Source organism: Sminthopsis crassicaudata, chromosome 3 (genome assembly GCF_048593235.1).
Source record: "Sminthopsis crassicaudata isolate SCR6 chromosome 3, ASM4859323v1, whole genome shotgun sequence".
Taxonomy (NCBI): Eukaryota; Metazoa; Chordata; class Mammalia; order Dasyuromorphia; family Dasyuridae; genus Sminthopsis; species Sminthopsis crassicaudata.
The window spans coordinates 361,438,327-361,462,304 of NC_133619.1; the positions used below are offsets into that span (position 1 = coordinate 361,438,327).

At 32.8% G+C, this 23,978-nt stretch overlaps 1 protein-coding gene across 12 annotated transcripts in view; it reads left to right on the forward strand.

Annotated features, from left to right (window-relative positions):
• CLASP1 (cytoplasmic linker associated protein 1) overlaps positions 1 to 23,978 on the forward strand; it is a 315,917-nt gene that overhangs the window by 27,288 nt on the left and 264,651 nt on the right. For all 12 annotated transcript variants that reach the window (XM_074301768.1, XM_074301766.1, XM_074301767.1 and 9 more), the window contains exon 2: positions 13,546 to 14,027. In XM_074301768.1, coding sequence (XP_074157869.1) covers positions 13,833 to 14,027 — 195 coding nt within the window. In that variant the 5' untranslated portion in view covers positions 13,546 to 13,832. The remainder of the gene's footprint in view (positions 1 to 13,545; positions 14,028 to 23,978) is intronic.

Below are 23,978 nucleotides of genomic sequence, written 5' to 3' on the forward strand. Positions count from 1 at the left end.
TGGAAGATAGAATAATGAGAAAAAGTTAGGCTTGATGTAACAAAACAGTACTTAGAAGCAAAAATGGCTGCTTCAAAGTAAGTTTCCCATGTATTGGAAATTTTCAATAAAAGCTAAGATAAGCATTTGTTGGCAGTGTTACATATAGGATTCTTCAGGGACTATTTGAACAAGATGATCTTTTAGGTCCCTTCCAACACTGAAATTTTTGTTTCTGTGAAGTAGAGCAGAACATAAACAACAGATGTATGGAGATGAAGTAATATCATCAGAGGTAGAACTTCTGCTGCTGGAGTTCCACTTCATAAACAGGATTTGAAATTTTCCCACCCCAAGGAGTTGATTTAATTTGATTTATGGGCAGCACCTTGAATTCTATACTCTTTGGAGCTCACTAAAGTAGTTGAGCTTAATGTAACTCTATAAACTGCATTATTGAGGTCTTAGTGGAGGTCTTTTTTGATATTGTACTCTGATGCATGAAGAGAGAAGCTTACTGTAGCTCTTAACAATATTTAAAAATTCTTTTCTTGGAAAGACTGATATTTTCTTTCTTTTTTTCTTTCTTTCTTTTTTTTTTTTTTTTTTAAATGAGCAGCAATCTTAAACTTTATTCCTGTAAATCACATCTACTCTATGACCTCCTGCACATACCTTAGTATCGACTTCCCAGTCCAGCCTCCAGGTGGTGGTAAGAAGGGAAAAGGGAAAGAGGGAAGAGAAAAAGAGAAAAAAGGCAAGGGCGCTTCTTGTCTCGAGCTTATATAGGGTCAATGAGGTCACAGACACAAGCCAATCAAGGATGAGGTCTACATCCTGAACTTGACCAAGACTTCAGAGGGAGATCTAGGTTCCTGCCATGGGTGGAGGTCCCACCCATGAAGGAAGTCCCTAAATACTCAACTCTTAAGCACATCCAGTGATAAAGACCATTGGTCTACTTCCACCTCAATTGCACTTGCCTGACCTTTCTTTGGACCCTTACAAATCCCCTTTCTTTCAAAGCGGGGACCGCTCATCTCATGTTAAGCTACTCAGCATCAGCTATAGTTTGCTTGATCATGCTCAAAGAGGCAGGGAAGCAACACCAATAACCTACTCAATAGAGTCATGTCCAAGGAGAGAAGATACCAAGGAGGCAGGAGGTCAATGAGATAAGATGTCACCACGATAGAATATTACAATTATGCACAATTCTCACAATTCTAGTACAATTGTCACAATTCTAGTTCACTTACACACATGACACTTGTCACAATTCTACTGCACTTGTCATGATTCTAGATCAATTCTAGTTTCTCACAATTCTCTATTGCACTTTTCACAATTCTAGATAAATTCTAGTTTCACAGATAAAGGTGCACATAAACAAATTCATGAAAGACTGGTATTTTCTACAGAGACTTTCTTTTTCTTTTAGAAATAAAGTCTAACTCTGAATGAGTTACTTTTGACATAATGTAAGACTATGGAAATAGTAGTAGTAGTAGTAGTAGTAGTAATAGTAGTAGTAGTAATAGTCATAATCAATTTTATAATAGTTCATTTATAGTGTACATTAAGTTTTGCAAAGCACTTTGTATGTATTATCTTATCTCACAACAACTATACGAAATAGATGCTATTATTAGTCTCAGTTGTCAGGAAAGAAATTAGGTGATATAAATTTTTTTGTTTTTCAATTAACAAAAATATCTTCTCTTTCTCCCACATTCTTTTATAATGAGAAAGAACAAAATCCAGTCCATAGTCAAGCAAAATAAATTTCTACATTGGTCATATTAAAAAAAAATTCTCATTCTATACTGAGTTCTTCCTCTCTCATCAGCAAGTGAGTGGCATATTTTGTTACTAGGCGTTTGGAATTATGGATATGCTAATCATAGTACTTAAATCTTTCAAGTTGTTTGTATTTACAGTATTGGAATACTATCTCTTGGTTTTGCTTAACTTCTCTTGATATCAGTTCATACAATTCTTTATAGGTTTCTGTGAAGCCGCCTCTTTCATCATTTTTACAGCATAATAGTATTTCATCACATTTATATACTATATTTCAGATATTCTTCAACTAAAGATTATCCCTTCACTTTCCATTCTTTGATACCTCAAAAAAAGTTATAAATATTTTCTGCATTCTAAATTAGATTGTTTTGTATCTTCCCTTCTTCCAATTCAATCTGCCTCTTTTCAATCTTCCTACAGTCTTTGAATTGGAAGTGGGAAGTCTATGACATTGGTGCTAGTTAGCACCCATTCCTGTCCTGTACACATGTTTATTCCTTTGATGCTAGTGCCTAGAGTCTCTTGCAGAGACTCTGCTCTATCATGTTCCTGATTAGGTTCTGTTCCCAGTGTCTGCATACCTGGGCTGGAAAATGAATTTGTGATTTTATTTTTCTTTGTGGCTTCCTTGTCAGGGTTCAATCTTGTGTGTTTTCTAGATCTCTTTGTTGGAGGTGGGGGGTAGGGGGTGTGGAGTGCAGTGGATTTGGGACTCAATATACTTGTTTCTACTTCACCATCTTACTCTCCAGTGTGTCTGGGTCATACATTTATTATGTATTGGAGATTTTTTTTTTGATGATCAGTTTCTTTACTTTTTTTTTTTTTTTTATAGCTTTTTATTTACAAGATATATGCATGGGTAATTTTAATTTTACATCATTGACAATTGCCAAACCTTTGTTCCAATTTTTCCCCTCCTTCCTCTCACCCCCTCTCCCAGATGTCAGGTTGACCAGTACATGTTAAATATGTTAAAGTATAAGTTAAATACAATATATGTATACATGTCCAAACAATTATTTTGCTGTACAAAAAGAATTGGACTTTGAAATAGTGTACAATTAGCCTGTGAAGGAAATCAAAAATGCAGGTGGACAAAAATAGAGGGATTGGGAATTCTGTGTAGAGCTTCATAGTCTGTTGCTGGGTGTAGTTGGTTCAATTCATTACTATTGGAACTGATTTGATTCATCTCATTGTTGAAGATGGCCATGTCCATCAGAATTGATCATCATATAGTATTGTTGTTGAAGTATATGATGATCTCTTGGTCCTGCTCATTTCATTCAGCAGATGATCAGTTTCTTTATAAAATAAAGGGATTTGATAAAATTGAAGTGATTTCCTGTGTATGCCTAAAAAAGTATTTTATATAGATGAGGAATTATCCCTACTTGACTTAATTTTTTTTCCTTAGGACATTTTAAATATTTTAGCATTTTTTTTGCCTTTATTTTAATCATAACAATTTTTAAAAATGCTCCCTCCAATGTGTTGTGCCTAAGTTAACTAGAATAGGAGAGAGATGATTATGATTTTGAAGAGAATGAGAAAGAAGCATTCATTGAATTTAGTAATTTGGATGAGCATTGTTTAGAGACATGTCCTCTTATCTTTAAAAAAATAAGGAAAGTGAATTTTTTGTATGTGGTATCTTGTGAATCTAGTAATCTATCTTATGGAAGGTTTCATGTTTTTTGTTGCTATTAATTCTAAGTTTCCTTGAGTTCTTATGGCAGTTTGTTTGCTGACAAATATTTACTGAGAGAAAAGTCATGTGGCCCTAATGCAAGGATTACTGTCACTGACGGAAAGACAGACATGCAAATATACTTAATTGTATTGAATAGATAAAATACTGATAGGAATTTTCTTATTGTTTACTTAATTGGACTTTATTTTCCTTAATGCCTGTTTCCTGGCCCTAGTACAATCTAACCTCTTTTCAGTATGTCAGAGTAGAAAGTAGGACAAACTTCTAATAATAAAAGTTTGAAAGCTGAAAGGGAAATGAGTGGAAATTCTGTTTCTCTTTTCATTTATGAAAGGCCATGAAAAGCCTTAGGCTAATTCCTGGCTACTGGTTAATATAGGAGTTTTACGGTCTTAATTCCCTTTGACTTACTGGAATTGCTTTGGACTAGGAGAGGTTTGTTTTTTTTTTCATTTAGGGATAAACAATAATTTATGAAGGAAAGATACAAAATTATTTAGTGCATTCTAAGAATGTTTTAGGTATAGGCAGAAAGGGCCCAGATTAAATATAGAATATATCATGCCTTCTTGATTGACCTAGCCCACTGTAATATTTATTCAGCTTTGTTTTGATATGAAAAGACATAAGATATTCTTCTGTGGAAGACTAGTTGGTTACCCAACTCCAGAAAATTATCTAATAGTATTGAGACTTTATAACTTGAATCCCCAGAAGCTTAGTCCTCTTGTTTTGTTGTCTTAAATTTTTGCTTGCTTGCTTGCTTGCTTATTTATTTATTTATTTATTCATTCATTCATTCATTCATTCATTCATTCATTCATTCATTCATTCTTGCAGAGCAATTGGGGTTAATTTGACTTGCCTAGGGTCACATAACTAGCAAGAATAATGTCTAAAATCAAATTTGAACTTCCTGTCTTCAGATTTAGTTCTCTGTCTACCACATCTGCTCCTCTTGTTTTTAATTTCGTCAGTTGTGCCTAAGGAGAAAATTAACATAATATAAATCTTCCAGAGCACCAGCCCTGAATTCAGGAGGACCCGAGTTCAAATTTGGTCTCAGACACTTAACACTTCCTAGCTGTGTGACCCTGGGCAAGTCACTTAACCCCAATCTCAGGGGGGAAAAAAAGAATTCATAGTTTTGATTTTCTTATATCCAACATTTTGATATATTGATAGGTAGTTATTTCTTTGTTTTTCCCTCTTTGAATTGACTAGACCAAAGCTTCTTGAACTATGGATTCTGACCCCATGTAAAAATTTCTTGGGGAAAAAGATGTGTGGAAAAAGAATTTTTTCAATAACGCTTTTTATTTTCAAAACATGCACAGTAATTTGACAACATTGACCCTTGCATAGCCTTGTGTTTCAGATTTACTCCTCCTTCCCACTACCTTTCTTATGGCAGGCAATTCAGTATATGTTAAACATGTTAAAATATATATTAAATGAGTAGAAAATATTTTTTTTTTATCTAGCTTAGACCCGTGGTTCTCTAACTTTTCATTCTTAAAAATTATTGAACTATCTTTTGTTGTATGGGTCATTTTTATAGATTTTTGCTATATTAGAAAGTAAAGCATCTTTATATTAGTATGAAAATTATTTTAACTTTATGGAACCCATGGAAAGAATATAAGGGATCTTCTGGGATCCATCCTTTGAGAACTACTGGGCTAGACAAAAGCCATTTACTCTGTTTCCTAAACTGCATGCAATAATTTATTCAACAAAAGCTGAATGTCTGCTGATGCTTGTAGCACCTGTTATATTTAGAATTATGGCTAAGGTGCAATTTCCTTATCTGTTTATTATATTTGGGATTATGGCTAAGATACAGTTTCCTTATCTGTAAAATAAAAAGTTTGTTTTTAGTGATTTTTGAGGCTCATTCCTATTTTAAGATTCTTTAATTATATAATTGTGAGCATGAACTGGAAGCTGTCTACTCTCAGAAGGAATGACATATGCATAAAGGGTTAATGATAAGAGGCAGAATGTAGTTGTTGTTAAGCATGCAATAGAAGCCCTGAATGGTTTATGAATTGGTATACTACTCTTATTTTTTAATAGCTTTTTATTTTCAAAATATATGCAAAGATAAATTTCAACATTCATCCTTGCAAAACTTTGTGTTCCAAATTTTTCTCTTTTCTTTCTCTTCATTCCCTTTCCCTTGATTACAAGTAATACATGTTATTCATGTAGTTCTTCTAAACATATTTCCACATTTAACATTCTGTACAAGAAAAATCAGGTGACAAAGAAAAAAGGCAAGCCAACAATAACAAAAAGGTGAAAATGCTATGTTGTGATCCAATTCAATTCCCACAGTCCTTTCTCTGGATGCAAATGGCTCTCTCTATCACAAATCCATTAGAATTGGCATGAATCATTTTATTATTGAAAGGAGCCAAATCCATCAATTGATCATCACATACTTTTGTTGTTGCTGTATACAGTGTTCTTCTGATTCTATTCACTTTGCTTAGCATCAGTTCATATACTTCTTTTCAGGCCTTTCTGAACTCATGCTGCTGATTTTTTTCTTGTAGAACAATAATATTCTATAACCTACATGTACCATAACTTATTCAGCCATTCTCCTAGTGATGGGCATCCACTCAGTTTCCAGTTTCTTTGGCCAACTAATCTTACTAATATTTTATTTCATGTTTTCACTTTCTTTCTTTCTTTCTTTCTTTTTTTTTTTTAGGTTCACTAAATTGCTTAATTAAGAAAATGCCATAGGTAATATGGTTCTTGGATTCATCAAGGCATTTTATAATCTGTCCAATAATGCCTTAATAATAATAGTATTTTGCATATATATATACATATACATATACATATATATATATATATATTTTTTTTTTTTTTTTTTTTTGGTCATAGCAACAGACCTGAAATCAGTGTAATTTCTCTGTACATATATATATATATATATATATGAAGAAATCGAGGTTAAGACATTAATTACATCATTAGATCAAGATTATATAAAGAATTAGGTAATGAAGATGGGATTTAAAACACAAGTCTCTTGGTGTTTAGCCTTTTTTTTTTTTCCTCTTTAGAGCAATATTCACTAGTTATTGGGTAATTTTCACTGGTTTGCAAATGCTTTTTCATTAATTTTTAAAAAATAAAGTTCATAGGTTCAGAATAGGGGAGATGTATCAGATGGAAGAGAACTTGAAGTTTTAGTGGACTACAGGTTGAATATCCATCAGCAACATTATACAGCAGTCAAAAAATGAACAAAATCTTAAGCATTAAGAAAGACATTAGCTTGCACTATTGCTGCCCTGCTCAGATCATATCTAGTATTGTGTTTAGTTCTAGGGTACCACCTTTTAAGTTGGGGATTGTCTAGAAGAAAGTAACCAGAATGATGATAAGCCTAGAATCATGTTGTCTTTGAAGGAAATAGGAATGTTGAGTCTGGGGTCTAAGAAAGAATGATTTAGAAGAGAACATGACATCCAACATCCGTTATGAAAAAAGGTCTAGTATTCTTTTTTTTTTCCCCCATTCATTAGTATTTTATTTTTCAACTTACATGTAAAAATAGCTTTCGACATTCATTTTTGTAAGATTTTGAATTCCAAATTTTATTTTTTTCCCTCCCTCTCATATGTCTTCCCTCTCCAGGAGAGCAGGGAATCAGATATAGATTATACCTGTACAATCATTTTTAATACGTTTCCATATTAGATACATTGGGAAAAAAAAATCAGAACAAAAGTGGAAAACCATAAGAAAGAAGAAGGAAACCAAAACAAAATATAAAAATGTATGTGCTTTGACTTGCATTCATTCTCCATAGTTCTCTTTCTAGATGTGGATGGCATATTCTGGCCCAAGTCTATTGGAATAGTCTTGGATCAGTGTATTTCTGAGAAAAACTTAGTCTGTCATGGTTCGTCATCATAATTTGCTATTTCTGTGTATAGTGTTCTCTTGGGTCTGCTCATTTCACTCAGCACCAATTCATGAAAATCTTTCCAGGCTTTTCTAAAATCATCATTTCTTATAGAACAATAATACTCCATTACATTTTTATGTCATAGCTTATTCAGTCATTCCCCAACTGATGAATATCTACTAAGTTTCTATTTCCTTGCCATCACAAAAAGAGCTTGCATTTTTTCTTTACTTCCACCTCTTTGAACTCCCAGGTTCTTTCAAAACTCAGCTTATGTACTATATCCTGCTCCATATGGCTTTATAAGTCTCTGCCTTTTCCTAGTCTCTGCCTTTTTCTTCTGTTACCTGTTAGGTTCTTTACAAATTAGCTTATATTTATTTTGCATATGCTTAATTAAGTAAGTGTCCATGTGTCTGATTGGGTGGCTCTCTCTATCTCCTAATGTTGTCTTCTTCAATATAAGTTCCATCAGGTAAGGAATTGTCTTATTATTTTTTTCTGTTTCCTTAACCCCTAATACAAAGTCTGGCACATAAGAGATATCTTTTAAATGCGTATTTTTTAAATGATTAAACTTCCTCTGTTTTGCCCTGAAGGGGCAAGTTATTAGGAGAGGTTGTGAAGAGGAAATTTTATCATTGCAATACCAAAGGAAAACTTCTTCTTTTTTTTTTTTTTAATTTATTTAGAATTTTTTTCCTCAGTATATATGCATGAGCCATTTTTTTTAATAACATTATCCCTTGTATTCATTTTTTCCAGATTATCCCGCCCCCCTCCACTCCCTCCCCCCGATGACAGGCAATCCCATACATTTTACATGTGTTACAATATAACCTAGATACAATATATGTGTGTAAATACCATTTTCTTGTTGCACATTAAGTATTAGATTCCAAAAGTATAAGTAACCTGGGTAGATAGATAGTAGTGCTAACAATTTACATTCACTTCCCAGTGTTCCTTCTCTGGGTGTAGTTATTTCTGTCCATCATTGATCAACTGGAAGTGAGTTGGATCTTCTTTATGTTGAAGATATCCACTTCCATCAGAATACATCTTCATACAGCATTGAAGTGTACAGCGATCTTCTGGTTCTATTCATTTCACTCAGCATCAGTTGATAATAAGTCTCTCCAAGCCTCTCTGTATTCTTCCTGCTGGTGATTTCTTACAGAGCAATAATATTCCATAACCTTCATATACCATAATTTACCCAACCATTCTCCAATTGATGGACATCCATTCATCTTCCAGTTTCTAGCCACTACGAAAAGGGGCTGCCACAAACATTTTGGCACATACAGGTCCCTTTCTGCTCTTTATATTTCTTTGGGATATAAGCCCAATAACAGCAATGCTGGGTCAAAGGGTATGCACAGTTTGATAACTTTTTGGGCATAGTTCCAAATTGCTCTCCAGAATGGCTAGATTCTTTCACAACTCCACCAACAATGTATCAGTGTCCCAGTTTTCCCACATCCCCTCCAACATTCATCATTATTTGTTCCTGTCATCTTAGCCAATCTGACAGGTGTATAGTGTTATCTCAGAGTTGTCTTAATTTGCATTTCTCTGATCAGAAGTGATTTGGAACACTCTTTCATATGAGTGGATATAGTTTCAATTTCATCATCTGGGAATTGTCTGTTCATATCCAAAGGAAAACTTCTTAATAATTAGAACTAGTCATTTGTAGTATGTATTGCTCTGGGAGATAAATAGTGATTCCCCTCTCATTGGCTGTCATCAAGCAAAGAATGGATAATATTTTGTGGGCTGTAATATAGATGTTATTCTTATTCACATCTGGATTAGATTGTATAGCTTCTTGGTCCTTTTCAACTTTGAGATTCTGTGATTATTATTTACCAGGGAATTTTGTTACAAAGAAATTTTGTAGTGAATCTTTTCATTATGTAGATAATCACTCTTCCATTTTTCTCTTATTTCCTGAGTTTAGATTTTTTTTTTTTTCCTAAAAATATGTCTTTGGTATAGAACATACCTTGATGAAATTCCCTTAACTTGTACAGATCAGTACCTGCTTTATTATTTAAGTGGTGGAGATTTTCTTATAGAAATGAGTGGTTAAATGATTTAAATGACTTCCCCTTAAAACTTGAACTGTACTTCAGGTCTTCCTGAATCCAAGGCTACTTTTTATTTTTTATTTTTTTAAAATTAATTTTATAATTATAACATTTTTTGACAGTACATATGCATAGGTAATTTTTTACAGCATTATCCCTTGTACTCCCTTCTGTTCCGAATTTTTCCCTTCCTTCCCTCCACCCCCTCCCCTAGATGGCAGGCATCCCCATACATATTAAATATGTTATAGTATATCCTAGGTACAATATATATGTGCAGAACTGAATTTTGTTGTTGTTGTTGTTGTTGTTGCAAAGGAAGAATTGGATTCGGAAGGTAAAAATAATCTGGGGAGAAAAACAAAAAATGCTAACAGTTTACACTCATTTCCCAGTGTTCCTTTTCTGGGTGTAGCTGATTCTGTCCATCAATTATCAATTGGAATTGGATTAGCTCTTCTTTATGATGAAGATATCCACTTCCATCAGAATACATCCTCATACAGTATTGTTGTATAATAATCTCCTAGTTCTGCTCCTTTCACTCATCATCAGTTGATGAAAGTCTGTCTAAGCCTCTCTGTATTCATCCTGCTGGTCATTTCTTACAGAACAGTAATATTCCATAACATTCATATGCCATAATTTACCCAACCATTCTCCAATTGATGGACATCCATTCATTTTCCAGTTTCTAGCCACTACAAAAAGGACTGCCAAAACATTTTGGCATATACAGGTCCCTTTCCCTTCTTTAGTATTTCCTTGGGATATAAGCCCAGTAGTATCACTGCTGGATCAAAGGGTATGCACAGTTTGTTAACTTTTTGGGCATAATTCCAGATTGCTCTCCAGAATGGTTGGATTCTTTCACAACTCCACCAACAATACATCAGTGTCCCAGTTTTCCCACATCCCCTCCAACATTCATCATTATTTGTTCTGTCATCTTAGCCAATCTGACAGGTGTGTAGTAGTATCTCAGAGTTGTCTTAATTTGCATTTCTCTGATCAATAGTGATTTGGAACATTCTTTCATATGAGTGGAAATAGTTTCAATTTCATCATCTGAAAATTGTCTGTTCATATCTTTTAACCATTTATCAGTTGGAGAATGGCTTGATTTCTTATAAATTAGAGTCAATTCTCTGTATATTTTCAAGATGAGGCCTTTATCAGAACCTTTAACAGTAAAAATGTTTTCCCAATTTGTTACTTCCCTTCTAATCTTGTTTGCATTAGTTTTGTTTGTACAAAAGCTTTTTAATTTGATGTAATCAAAATTTTCTATTTTGTGATCAATAATGATCTCTAGTTCTTTGGTCACAAATTCCTTCCTCCTCCACAAGTCTGAGAAGTAAACTATCCTATGTTCCTCTAATTTATTTATGATCTCGTTCTTTATGCCTAAATCATGAACCCATTTTGATCTTATCTTCGTATGTGGTGGTAAGTATTGGTCCATGCTTAATTTCTGTCATACTAATTTCCAGTTTTCCCAGCAATTATTTTGTCAAATAATGAATTCTTATCCCAAAAGTTGGGATCTTTGGGTTTGTCAAACACTAGATTGCTATTTTTGTTCACTATCTTGTCCTGTGAACCTAACTTATTCCACTGATCAACTAGTCTATTTCTTAGCCAATACCAAATGGTTTGGCTGACTGCTGTTTTATAATATAGTTCTAGATCAGGTACAGCTAGGCCACCTTCATTTGATTTTTTTTTCCATTAATTCCCTTGAAATTCTCTACCTTTTGTTCTTCCATATGAATTTTGTTGTTATTTTTTCTAGGTCATTAAAATCGTTTCTTGGGAGTCTGATTGGTATAGCACTACATAAATAGATTAGTTTAGGGAGTATTGTCATCTTGATTATATTCGCTAGGCCTATTCAAGAGCACTTAATGTCTTTCCAATTATTTAAATCTGACTTTGTTTTTGTGGCAAGTGTTTTGTAATTTTGCTCATATAATTCCTTACTTTCCTTTGGTAGATATATTCCCAAATATTTTATACTATTGACCGTTATTTTGAATGGAATTTCTCTTTGTATCTCTTGCTGTTGGATTGTGTTGGTAATGTATAAAAATGCTGAGGATTTATGTGGATTTATTTTGTATCCTGCAACTTTGCTAAAGTTCTGAATTAATTTTAATAGCTTTTTAGCAGAGTCTTTGGGGTTCTCTAAGTATACCATCATATCATCTGAAAAGAGTGATAGTTTGATTTCCTCATTACCTACTCTAATTCCTTGAATCTCTTTCTTGCCAAGGCTAGTGTTTCTAGTACAATATTGAATAGTAATGGTGATTTTACTGTGAAAGGTTCCAGTTTATCGCCATTACATATGATGTTTATTGACGGTTTTAAATATGTTCCTTATTATTTTAAGGAATAGTCCATTTATTCCTATACTCTCAAGTGTTTTTAGTAGGAATGGATGTTGGATTTTATCAAATGCTTTTTCTACATCTATTGAGATGATCATATGGTTTTTGTTAATTTGGTTATTGATATAGTCGATTATGCTAATAGTTTTCCTAATATTGAACCAGCCCTGCATTCCTGGTATAAATCCCACTTGGTCATAGTGTATTATCCTGGGGATGATTTTCTGTAGTCTTTTTGCTAATATTTTATTTAAGATTTTAGCATCAATATTCATTAGGGACATCAATATTCATTAGGGGGCTACCTTTTAAAAATGAATATGTATTACATATACATATACACACATATATTAGACATTTCAGAAAGTATGGGTGGGCATGAATGGTATGAGTAATGCTTACTGGGAAGAAGGGCAGGTATTAGATGCAAAGCTTAATCAAAATTATGGTGTGAAGAATTGAATAGTATTTCTGAAGTGGGATTTAATCATTAACTATTAGTAACTGAGTGAAGAGACAACAATAGTTATGATGTAAGTGTGTTAGCAAGTTAATTAGCTAGCCAGTCAATAAATTCAACTAACCAATTTTTGAACTTTTCCTCTCTTTCGCATATTCCCTCATCAAATAATGCTAATGCTTAAATAATTGATGCCTAATTTGTATTCTGAGTTGGAGTTGGAATGTCATAGATTACAGGTAGTATATTAGGAGGATTTGTGAAGTATTTTAATGTTTAAAAAATGTTCCTCATGCCCATAGGTTGGTAACCAGTGCTGTATATACAAATTTAAATAGAAGCAGCATTGTACATAAGGATCCCTGTGGGGTATATGTTGAATGTTTTAAAATGTAACTTTGTAAATTGGATTTTTATTTATTTTTGTTAAATCCAATTACATTTTGATCTGGTTTGTTCCACACTCAGGTGTTTCACCACTTTGCCTTCTTCCCATAAACTTTATTTCTCCTAACAGCATAATAATTCATTAAGAAAAAGTAGTGCTATTTTCAATTTTGCATATTGTGATGGGCTTGGCTTAGTAATCTACTAGAAAGATAAGCAGAGAGAGGACAAATTCTTTCTTAGGTTGAGCTTGTATGTCAACATTCCAAAAACTTCATTTAGAAAGTCAGGTCCCTCATGGCAGACTTTAAGTTAATGGGATCAGGCTGGCAAAATGGTGTCAAATACTTCTGTAGGAGGTGCCCCTGTTTCCAGTTCTTTGGTTATTTGAAAGAAAAAACTTAAAATCTAGTGAATTAGTATGTTCACAATGAGTCAGATAGACTTATTAATATTTGAGCTTGTAATTATGTGCTTAAATATGGGGAAAGGCTTTTGCTTTTGTGCCTACTGCATTTACATATTACGAAGTTCTGAAAATCAAATATTCACTATGAAACTCATAACCTCTTTTCTTTGGGTATCAATGTATGTCCTGATAAAAATAATAATTATCCTGTTCAAATCAGGTTGCCAAATATTAATGTTTCCCATTCTACACATAATTACAAGTCACTCTGTAATATGATTTACTTTGTTCCTGATTTTGATGTTTCATAACATTCATGTCTGTTTGATTTGTACTGATTTTTCCTCTTTTTCTTCTTTTTCAGAATGGACTGCTGAATTATGAAGTATTCCAGAGCCAATAGCATAGCATTACTGCGCTACTCAGTACTTTATCTCCTGCTAGTTATTTAAATTAGACTTTTAATATCCTCCCAGCTGCTCTTGAGACACACATGGTGCATTGTTGCCATTCCCCGGATTGCATCTTTGAAACCAAGGCCCTTAGTAACCTTTGTCAAACACAGAGGCAGCCTCCAGGAAGTCTTCCTAGTGGGGGATTCAGCCTAACTGCCCTCTAGCTTTTTCAGCCGTGCTGTATTTGAATTCCATCATGGAGTACCGAATGGAGTCTTGTTTGGCACAGGTGTTGCAGAAAGATGTGGGGAAACGACTACAAGTGGGCCAAGAACTAATAGACTATTTCTCAGACAAGCAGAAGTCTGCTGATCTTGAACATGATCAGACGATGTTAGATAAGCTTGTGGATGGACTTGCCACTTCTTGGGTGAACTCTAGTAATTATAAGGTAAGCTTGCTTAAGAAGACTCTTTTACAGGTGGTTAGATAAAGTTGTTATACTTCTACAATCTCTCCATTAAAAACGTATGGAAGAAACAATGTGGTTTCTTTGATACCTGTCAATTATTGTACCAGTGTTTTGTGGCTTTGGGATATTTGGTACTAGAAGAAATGGATAATTCTCTTTTTGGGGGTTTGTTAAATAATATAAAAATCTTTGTAAAGCATATTTTTTTTAAAGGAAGATGCAACCTAAAAGTTGCAATACTTATATCTTGTGAGTGATGAATCATGAGAGAATATGTGAATGGTTCTTCATGAATGGCAAAAAGTCTCTGTTGTTAACCTGGGGGATGGGATTGGTAATTGGATATTGAGCTTTTCACCTAAAAGTTTCTGGTTAGAAGCCAGTCCAGGTCCCTGGCCAGGACTGGCATTGATTACCAAGAACTCTTTTGTGACCTATGTGTAATGGACTGGCTGATACATTGTAGGTTCTGGAACGACTTGTCACATGGTATCCTTGGGGACAATGATAGTAGGGCAGGTTCCATAATTGAACCAGCTGGGAAAGTAAACCGCTTTTCCATTCTAAACACTGAGCTCTTAATAAGGAAAAAAATGAGAGTAATATTATTTGTATTTACTGTATTTTTGTTATGTCAAAGGGTGACTCCTTATTTAAGGCAGGATTTAAATCTACTAGATCTGACATAGCTCTTGCTTTACAAAGGAATCTGATGGAAGTTGAAGCTCTTGTACTCTCTGTTGTAATTCTTTCTTGCTCTTGGTTTTTGATCATTCATTTGATTTCTTCCAAATCAACTCTTTGTTCTTTCCCTTTCCTCCTTCTAAATGACATCAGAGAATTAGATGTCTGGATGTTGTAAATGAACTATCTCTTTGTCCACAAATTGATTTGGGTATGTTGTAGACAGTAAGGGCAAACATATTCTGACTTTGGACTCTATGCTTTCTACTTTTATCTCCTTTGGCTATTGAAATCCGAGTCAGATTTAGATCTTGCAAAGCCTAGCTTAGAGGCAGCTAGATGATACAGTGAGGGAGACAGGATTCCTGGCCAGATTTCCAGTTCAGATACAGATATTTACCAACTGTGTCATCTTGGACAATTCACTTAATTTCATTTTGCCTTCATTTCCTCAACTGTAAAATGCAAATAATAGCATCTACTTCCCAACATGTTTGTGAAGATCAAGTGAAATAATGTTTTTAAAGAATTTAGCGTCAAACCTTCATATAGAATGTTATTATAATTATTGTTATTGTTATTATAATTAATTATGCCTCTTCTGTGAAGATTCCTTAAATATCATCTCTTTGTTACTCTTATCTGGAGACATTGTTTTTGTATATATTAATCCTACCCCTACATTGAGATTTTGAGGGAAAGGATCAAATCTTACTTCTTCTAATTTTGTTAGAATGGTTGACATATAGTAAGTAGCAACATATACTTCTTGCTTCATTTATTATGGCAACAAAGCTAATCTTAATGTGTTTGATTTTGTAAATTTAAAATAAAAAGAAATGAATTTTTCTGACTTTGTAAAGAATTCTAACATTCATTCAATGTGTTTTGTCACTGCTTTGATCTGCATTCAGACTTTTTTTTTTTTTTTTTTTTTTTTTTTTGATGTGGATTGCATTTTCCATTATAAGTCATTTGGGATTATCTTGGATCATTATAGTATAGCAAGAAATTCTTTAAAAATAAAGATAGAAATGGTTTTGTATAAATGCCTATAGGAGAGTAGTGACAGTGATAATCTCAAAGACTGCATTATATATAGTATTCTTTACCTCATATTCCCTTTTTAACTATTCCGCTTAGGTTAAAGGATAATGAAAACAACTTTGCTGGATAGTTAGGCAGGATAGTTGTGACTTGCCTAGGGTCACAGAGGTAGTAAGTGAAGCAGAATTTGGATCTTTGACTTATTTGTTTCCACATCTGTAAGATGTAAGAAGGTTGATCTAGATAGCCTCAGAATTTACTTCTACTTTGTCATCATCATCATTATTATTATTATTATTATGAAATCTAATTTTTCTGTCATTGCATTGACCAGGGTGCTTAGTACCCTGGTCAATGCAATGATAGAAAAATTGGATTCCATCAGGGTGCACTGCTGTGGCTATTATGCAAATTGCATTCTGGATTCTATTACTGTCACTCTGCATAAAGAAACTTAGACAAATTTCTCTGAATTTTTCATTTACATTGTGTTTTATGACACAATTACATTGTTTTTAATATTGCATTACATTTATATACTACAATTTATTCAGCGATTTCCAATTGATGTGTACCTACTTTGTGTCATCTTTTATTACCACACAATATAAAATATTTTTGTGTATATATGGGAACTTTCTCTTCATCTTTGAATTCTTTAGGATATAAGCTTACTTCCAGTATTGTTGGGACAATGCAAATACATTATTTAATAACTTTTTTTGAATAATTTCATTTTCAAGAAGAGGAAGCTGTTGTGATATGGGAGCAAGTTTAAAGCAGATGAATAAACATCCATCAGATATTTGATGGGCTACATTGTGATTATTGTGCTAGGTATTATGAGGTACTAAAAAACTATAAGGTTTCTTGGAGGCATCTCTTGTATACACTCCTTAATTTTTTGTCCAGGATGCAAAGTGATAGAGATGTGAGGGAAAAAGGTTCTTGCTGATCCCTTATTGTCCCTGTTGCATTTCTTTTCGCTTTGGTTGGAAAAGTGTCAGGCTTGAATGGAAAGTCTGTAAGTGAAAAGGAGGCTACAGTACTAGCACCAAATGGGGAAGGTTAACATGTCCAGGCTTCCAGATTCCTTCTGAGCTGCAATTCCAAAGAAAGAAAAGAATATTCTGTACACTGCAGCACTGCTGCTGGCTTCGGTAAGCTACTCCCTCTTTTCTCTTTTTCACTGGACATCAAGTGCCATCAAGTTGGGTAGCATCGCTCTCTCAGTGCATGTAATCAAAATCAAGCCAGTTAATCAGTTGGATTTTCCTACATAAGAATTTAGCTATATCCTTAGGAGCCAGTTGGGAGACAAAATTGTCATGTATGGAATAGCAATTAACAATGTAGCCAATAAATATTTAGGAATTGAATTACGTAGTGCAGACTATATGTTCAAGGAATTCATTGGGGAGAGAGGAGGATTGAGGTCATCAGACAAGGACTTTGTGAAAGAGAGAATTAATTGGACAGTTAAGGAGCACAATGGTTAGAGTATAAGACCTGGACTCATAAAGATCTGAGTCATGCCTCAAACACTTAATCGCTGTGTGTAGGCAGCTTATTTATTCCCTGTTGCCTCAGTTTCCTGATCTGCAAAATGGGAATAATACTTATTTCAGGGTTGTGAGGATAAACTGAGATTATTTTTTTAAAATGTTTGTAAACCTTAAAGTAAAGCATAAATGCTATGATGATGATGATGATGGGGATGATGAAGAAGAGAATAATTTGCTAGACTTTACAGAGAAAAGGAAGCATTGACAGATCCTAGGGGAACTTTCTTTCCTTTACAGAAGTACAGGCAGACTGTTAGCAAGAGATTCTTTCAAAGTAGAGGGCCATCAAACTTCCTAGTGTTAACACTATAACCACTGAGCCATACCTTTATGAAGGGAGATAAATGTTTTCAGGTGCTGAAAAGAAAGGATGTTTACTGTTTTTATCTCCTAATTTGGTTTTTATTGCTCTTTCCTCCTTTGTGACTTTGAGAGGGGAGCCAGAAAAGATTAAGGAGTTGAGAATTCTTATTTTTCTGGATACTTAAAAAAAAAATTTTTTTTTTTTAGTTTTTTTTTTTTAAATTTTGTGTTTATGTGTTTTATTTTTTATTTTTTAATGCTTTTGTAAAGTGAGTTATTAAGGTGGATAATGCCTTTCAGAAGTAGTCTGTGCGTCCTAACTTTGGAGTTGATAGTTTAATGAAGTTTCCTATGTGAGGGAGTTATCTTAATATTTCTAGTAGGATAAGCTCTGATATTTTGTAAGTAATCATAAATCATATAGAAGCAGAGATTTTTGGTTTATGGACTAGATAACAGGAAGCAACAATATATTCCTAAAGCTTTTTCACTTTTGCAAGCCATAGTGAGATGGTAAATTCACAAATATTATTTTGAAATAGGGGTGAGGAGTTGGTTGTAATGACTAGCACATTTTTCCAAAGGCTGAGCTTTGAAAGTAGAAATTAGTTGAATAGTTAATGGACAAAATTCCATTCGTTTCTTTAACTTTTGTTTATTACAATGAATTTTTATGAGGGATAGAATCTTAGTTCTTCAGATGATAGATTCTCACCTATCACATACAGTAGGCATCTCTAACCCTTTTATGGGAAGAAGTAGCTATTCCTTTTTCAGAGTTTTTCAATAGGATAGAAGCATTGGATATCTTGTGAGAAAAGGTATGAGAGAAACCTTGAGAGGAAAGAAGTCTGATGGCTAAAATCCCTAAGTGAAATGAAAGTATAGAAAGGAAAGGAGGGAAGTTACAGCAACTAACAGAGATACAATTTTGACTAGGTAATGAAGATTTCAGAATATATTGTCAGATCCCAATTTACTGGTTGGACTTTGGTTTGGCATTATTACAAAGAAATCTATTAAAAATATACAAATTTTGTATAGGTAGAATACTTAGTTTCTGTTTTTCTTTGCAGGCTTTTCCTCATCATAGAATTTTGTATTTGTATGGCTAGTGTTTAGAACAGTGTTTGTCATATATAAGCCCTTAATTACTGCTGCATTTGAAATCCCATCTAAGAGTTATAGATCAGATAGTCTATTTTGGTACTTTGATAAATGTGTATTTTATATACTTGGTTTTCAAAAATAAGAAAATGTGAAACTTAATTGAGAAAGAAATAAAATTATTTTGATGAATTAAATGCTAATAAAATGGATAATTTAAAGGAAAATAAATGAATACTTAAACATAAAATATCCATATTAATAAAAGAAAACATAAAATATTTAAATACCCCAATATTTTTAAAAAGAAGAAATTGAAAAGATGTCAAACTCCCAAAGGAAAAACCTCAGGATCAAATGGATTTTTACAGATGAATTTCAAAAAACAATTACAATTTTATATATATGGTATAAGTTTTTTGCAATACTGAAAAGATACCCTGTCAAGCTCTTCTTTATACAAATTTGGTCTTGATGTCCAAATCAAGGAGGGAGAAAACAGAAAGAAAACTACAGAATAATATCCTCATAAGAATTGTTGCACACCTTTTAAGAAAATGCTATGATATTATCACATTTGAATGATTGGTTCAAGGAAGGCTATAAATAGAATGAACCATATTAAAAATGTAAATAAAAACAATGTTATTAAATCTACACGCAGAAAAGGCACTGAAATTCCAACACAAATTTCTATTAAAAACTCTAGAAATCACATATTTCTTTAGTATAATAAATAGCCTTTATCTAACTGCAAGAGCAAATGTAAGGAGAAAAGATAAAGGAATTTCTGTTAGAAACAGGGGTAAGGAAAATTATTACTATTATCATTGCTACTATGTTAGTAGTACATAGGAAGGAAAAAAGAGAAGGAAGTAGGGAACAAGCATTTATTAAGTGCCTACTTTGTGTCAGCTATTTGCAAATATAATCTTAGTTGATCCTAAGATAACTCTAAGAAGTGCTATTATGATCTTCATTTGATAGTTGAAGAAATAAGACAGAAAGTGATTTGTTCAGGATCACACAGCTAAGTAGGTGTGATTTGAACCATTGTCTTTCTGACTGTTGGCCCAGCTCTCTGTCTAATATGCTGCTAGCTCTTTTAGCTGCTTCTCTTGGAAATGATAGGTAGTTATAACAATAAGACAAGAAAAAGCAATTGAGGGAATTATTTTAGATAAAGAGAAGACAAAAATTATTTCTTTGCAGATGATGTGATGGTGTTCTGAGAAAACACTAAATTAAAGTAATTTAAATTAAAATTTAATTTTAATTTAATTAAAAATTAAGCAAAATAATCATTAATCAGCAAAGTTGCAGGATAAAGTCAATCTATAGAAATCGGTATTTTATATAACCGACAAAACACAACAAGAAGTGCTAGAAAAATGAATTCTTTCCAAAATAACTATAGAAGATATGAAATATTTTGGAACATATCTATCAACGTTCATACAAGGATTTTATGAATATGGTTATAAAAATTATTTGTAGGAAAGACAACCTGAAATAATTGGAGAAATATTAATTATAGGTAGTATAGTATAGGTATATAATACTATAAGTATATAGTATAGTATAGGTATAATAGTATATAGCATAGTATAGGTATAATAGTACTATATATTATATATAGGCTTTATAGGTAAGCCTCGCTAATTTTATGACATATGGATGACAATACTACCTAAATCAATTTACTTTTTCATTATTACCAAAACACTTTTATTAAGCTAGAAAAAATAATGTGAATGAGCAAAAAAAGTGAGGAGATGATAAAAACAAGAAAAAAAGATCAAACTGCACTGCAAAGCAATAGTTATTAAAAGTTTGGAACTGATCTAAAAAAGAAGTCAGTGAAGCAGTATGCAACATAATAAAGCAAAAACAAACAAAAAAAACTCAGGGAAAAAAATCCCCCAACAACAAAACAATCATTGTTTTATAATATTTTTATAAACCATTTCTGGTTTATAAAAACAAAAACAACTAGGACAATAAACTGGCAGAAAGTAGATTTAGATCAGCACTTCACAGTATACATGAAGATAAGCTCTGAATGAAGCTATAACCCAACAGGTGTCAAATCATAAAGAAATTAGAAGAGTAAAGAAGGAATTAGTTTTTAGATCTATGAATAGTGGAAGAGTTTCTGTAGTAGTGAGTAGAGAACATTAAACAAGATTGAAAAGGTGGTTTGGGTTACATAAAATTAAAAGGTTTTTGAACAAAGAAATCTAATAGAGCAAAAATTAGATAGGAAAGGTAACTGGCTAGATTCTGTAGATAACTTTCAAAGGATTTGTCTTTTTTTTAAGGTCCTTAGTAGGGTAGAGGAATAGCAGGATGGATAGATTAATTAAAAAATATCTTTAAAAAATCTTGACTATTCCCTCCAAATATATAGATCATAACTCATCCAAGTCTTCTCATTCTGGGAACACTTAAGGCAGCTAGCTAAGTGGCATAATGGGTCTGGAGACACGAGTTCAAATATGATTTCATTTATTAGTTACTTGTAATACCTTAGGCAAATCACTTAACTCTATTTTGCCTCAATTTCCTCATTTGTAAAATGAACTAGAGAAGGAAATAACAAAATACTCCATTATTTTGGCAAGAAAACTCCAAATAGGGTCACAAAAAGTTGGACAGGATTGAAATTACTGAATAACAAAAACTTAAAAAAAAGATACTTTTTTAGCTAAGCCATTTGTGAAGTTGAGTTATTTTTTTTCCTACCTTAAAAGATGTTGCTTAGAATAAAAGACATGTTCATTTGTAATTAGTTCATTTGTAGTATAGAACATAAAAGGTTTTTGAGCAAGCTTGCATCAAAGGAGCTACCTTTCTCCCTCTTGTTTTAAATAAATATATTTACTATGATTATACTTTATACTATCATCCATTATTATAATTAATTATATTTTCCATAATTGAATAATTATATTATTCATAATAGTGTGTATTTGTAATTTTGGGTTGACTATCTGGTGGAGGTTGTGGTTTAAGTTAGGTGCTCAATATATCCTAAGCTTAATGAATATTCCTTTATGAAGGGTGAATAAGATAGTTGATTAATTTGGAGGTCTTATATAATAAATCATAAATATTTTATATTCTCTTCAAATGTACTGTTAACTAGATTTCCAGGGCTTTTTGCTTTTATTTTTTCTTGAAATACTCTTTAGTATTTAAAGTATTTGTATAAAGTAGTCTTTAGAATCTTATTTTAGACTGTTATTTTAGACTCCTGTTCCTTATTTCTATAAGTTTATAGTTTACATAAACCCATTGGCTTTTCCTTTTCTTTGTAGTACTCCCTTTTCTTCTCTCCCTTGGCAGCTTAAAGTGTAAAACAGCATAACTCTGTAACCAGAGGGTCTTTGAATTTAAAGTTGGAAAAGATCAGTTTATTCATCTTTATCTATACTTTCATTTTACTAAGGGGGTCATTGTGGCTCAGAGAAATTAAATGACTTGTCCAAGATCATACAGGTAATTAAATAGCACAGTTGGGATTCAAATCTAGGTTCCCATTTCCTATTTTTGCTCTTTTTGCTCTATTATACTGCCTCTTCATTGGGGAATATAAATCATAAACATTGTATATTTTAGCTATACAACTAAAATCCTATTATGGTATATATACTCAACTCTAAAAATTTGTTTAGACTCAAAATCTTAGAATTTTGAGGCTTTTAAAAGTGTCTTAGCTCTAGGTAATGGTTCTTACCCTAAGGATTATGGATATAGGATACATTTCAGTGTTTGTGAATTTAGGTAAGAACAGAAATAGTATCTTATTTTCTACTAAATCTCTAAATAAGATTTAAATTTCTTTCTATTATTAATATAGACTACCAGTATTGTTTTGAAAAGTGGTACATAGATTGTACCGTACTGCCAATACCACAAAAAAGATGAGCTGTCCTGATCCATTCCCTTTCTTTTTATAGGTAAACAAACTTGTCCCAGAGTGGGGAAGTGATTTTTTCTCCAGGAAACACATTTCTTGACCAGCAAAACTGGAACCAGAAATGTTCTTTTAATTTTGTTGTATTCACTATTATGAAAAATTGGTTGGAATCTGGAGCAAAAAAAAAATTGACTTGTTACCTAGAAATTCTTGTTAGTGTTTGTATTAGGATTTGAATTGCATTCAAACATGATTATGTAGGATTGTGAATGAGGAGAAAGCTGCTAAATTGTGTTGAAATTAGGGGAAATATTCTAAAACGAGTAATGTCAGATATCTATAGTACTATTAATGTTTATTAAGATCTACTTTTACTGGATCTACTTTCTACTGGAAAATTTGTCAGTAATCAAAACAAGACTTTGGTAGGTTGTTGCTTTTTTGTTATTTCAGTAGAGGTTGTTATACTTTTTGCTTTTTGTTCATTTGCACATATATCTGAATACTTGTTTGGACTTTTTTTTCTGGATACATGAATGAATTTGCTTATGCTCAAAGGCCTCCTACTCAAGGACATTGTGCTTGGTGTTTCTAGGGAACCATATTTGAAATATCCATCTATGTTCTAAAATCAAATTTTAATACATTATTGTGTTCAAATAGAGTGTTCTAAGGCAAGGCAGTTGGCATAGGGACTCTGGGAATGGTTATACTCAATTTTTTAGTACTTTCATTCCTTCTTAGCTCTTGGTTATCAACTAGCTTCAGAAACGCAGTAGTCCTTGACACTAGCATGATATTTTGTCTGGTCCCTCAACTTGATAAACTATCCCTGTTAAGGATTAAGGGAGAACAGGACAAATAGGTACAAGGTGAAGAGAGCTTGGTATCAGGATTAAAAATTGAATTTGGGGGATCAAGGGTTAATAGTTTAAAGTGGGCACAATAACCTGAGAGGAAGCTTTTTTTATATCCCTATATCCTCATTTGATGCCATTTGGTCATGAGATGTCCTTAGTTGTTTAATTGTTCAACCTTCATTGACATGCCAGAAATTGGTAGGCAAGGGAGTGTGGAAGTAGAGGTTAACTTGCAGGCTTATTTAAAGTAGACTTGTTTCTTTTTTTTTTTTTTTTTTTTTTTTTCCTTTAATGTGTGCACTTTTATTTGAACTAGTCTTAAATCAGTGTACAGGTAAAGCTCCTCCCCTCCCCCAAGTACTGGCACCAATCTCAAAACTTGGTGGGAGACTGTAAAGTTTGCATTCACATCTATGTTGGGGGCAGGGAAGGAATTTAGGGG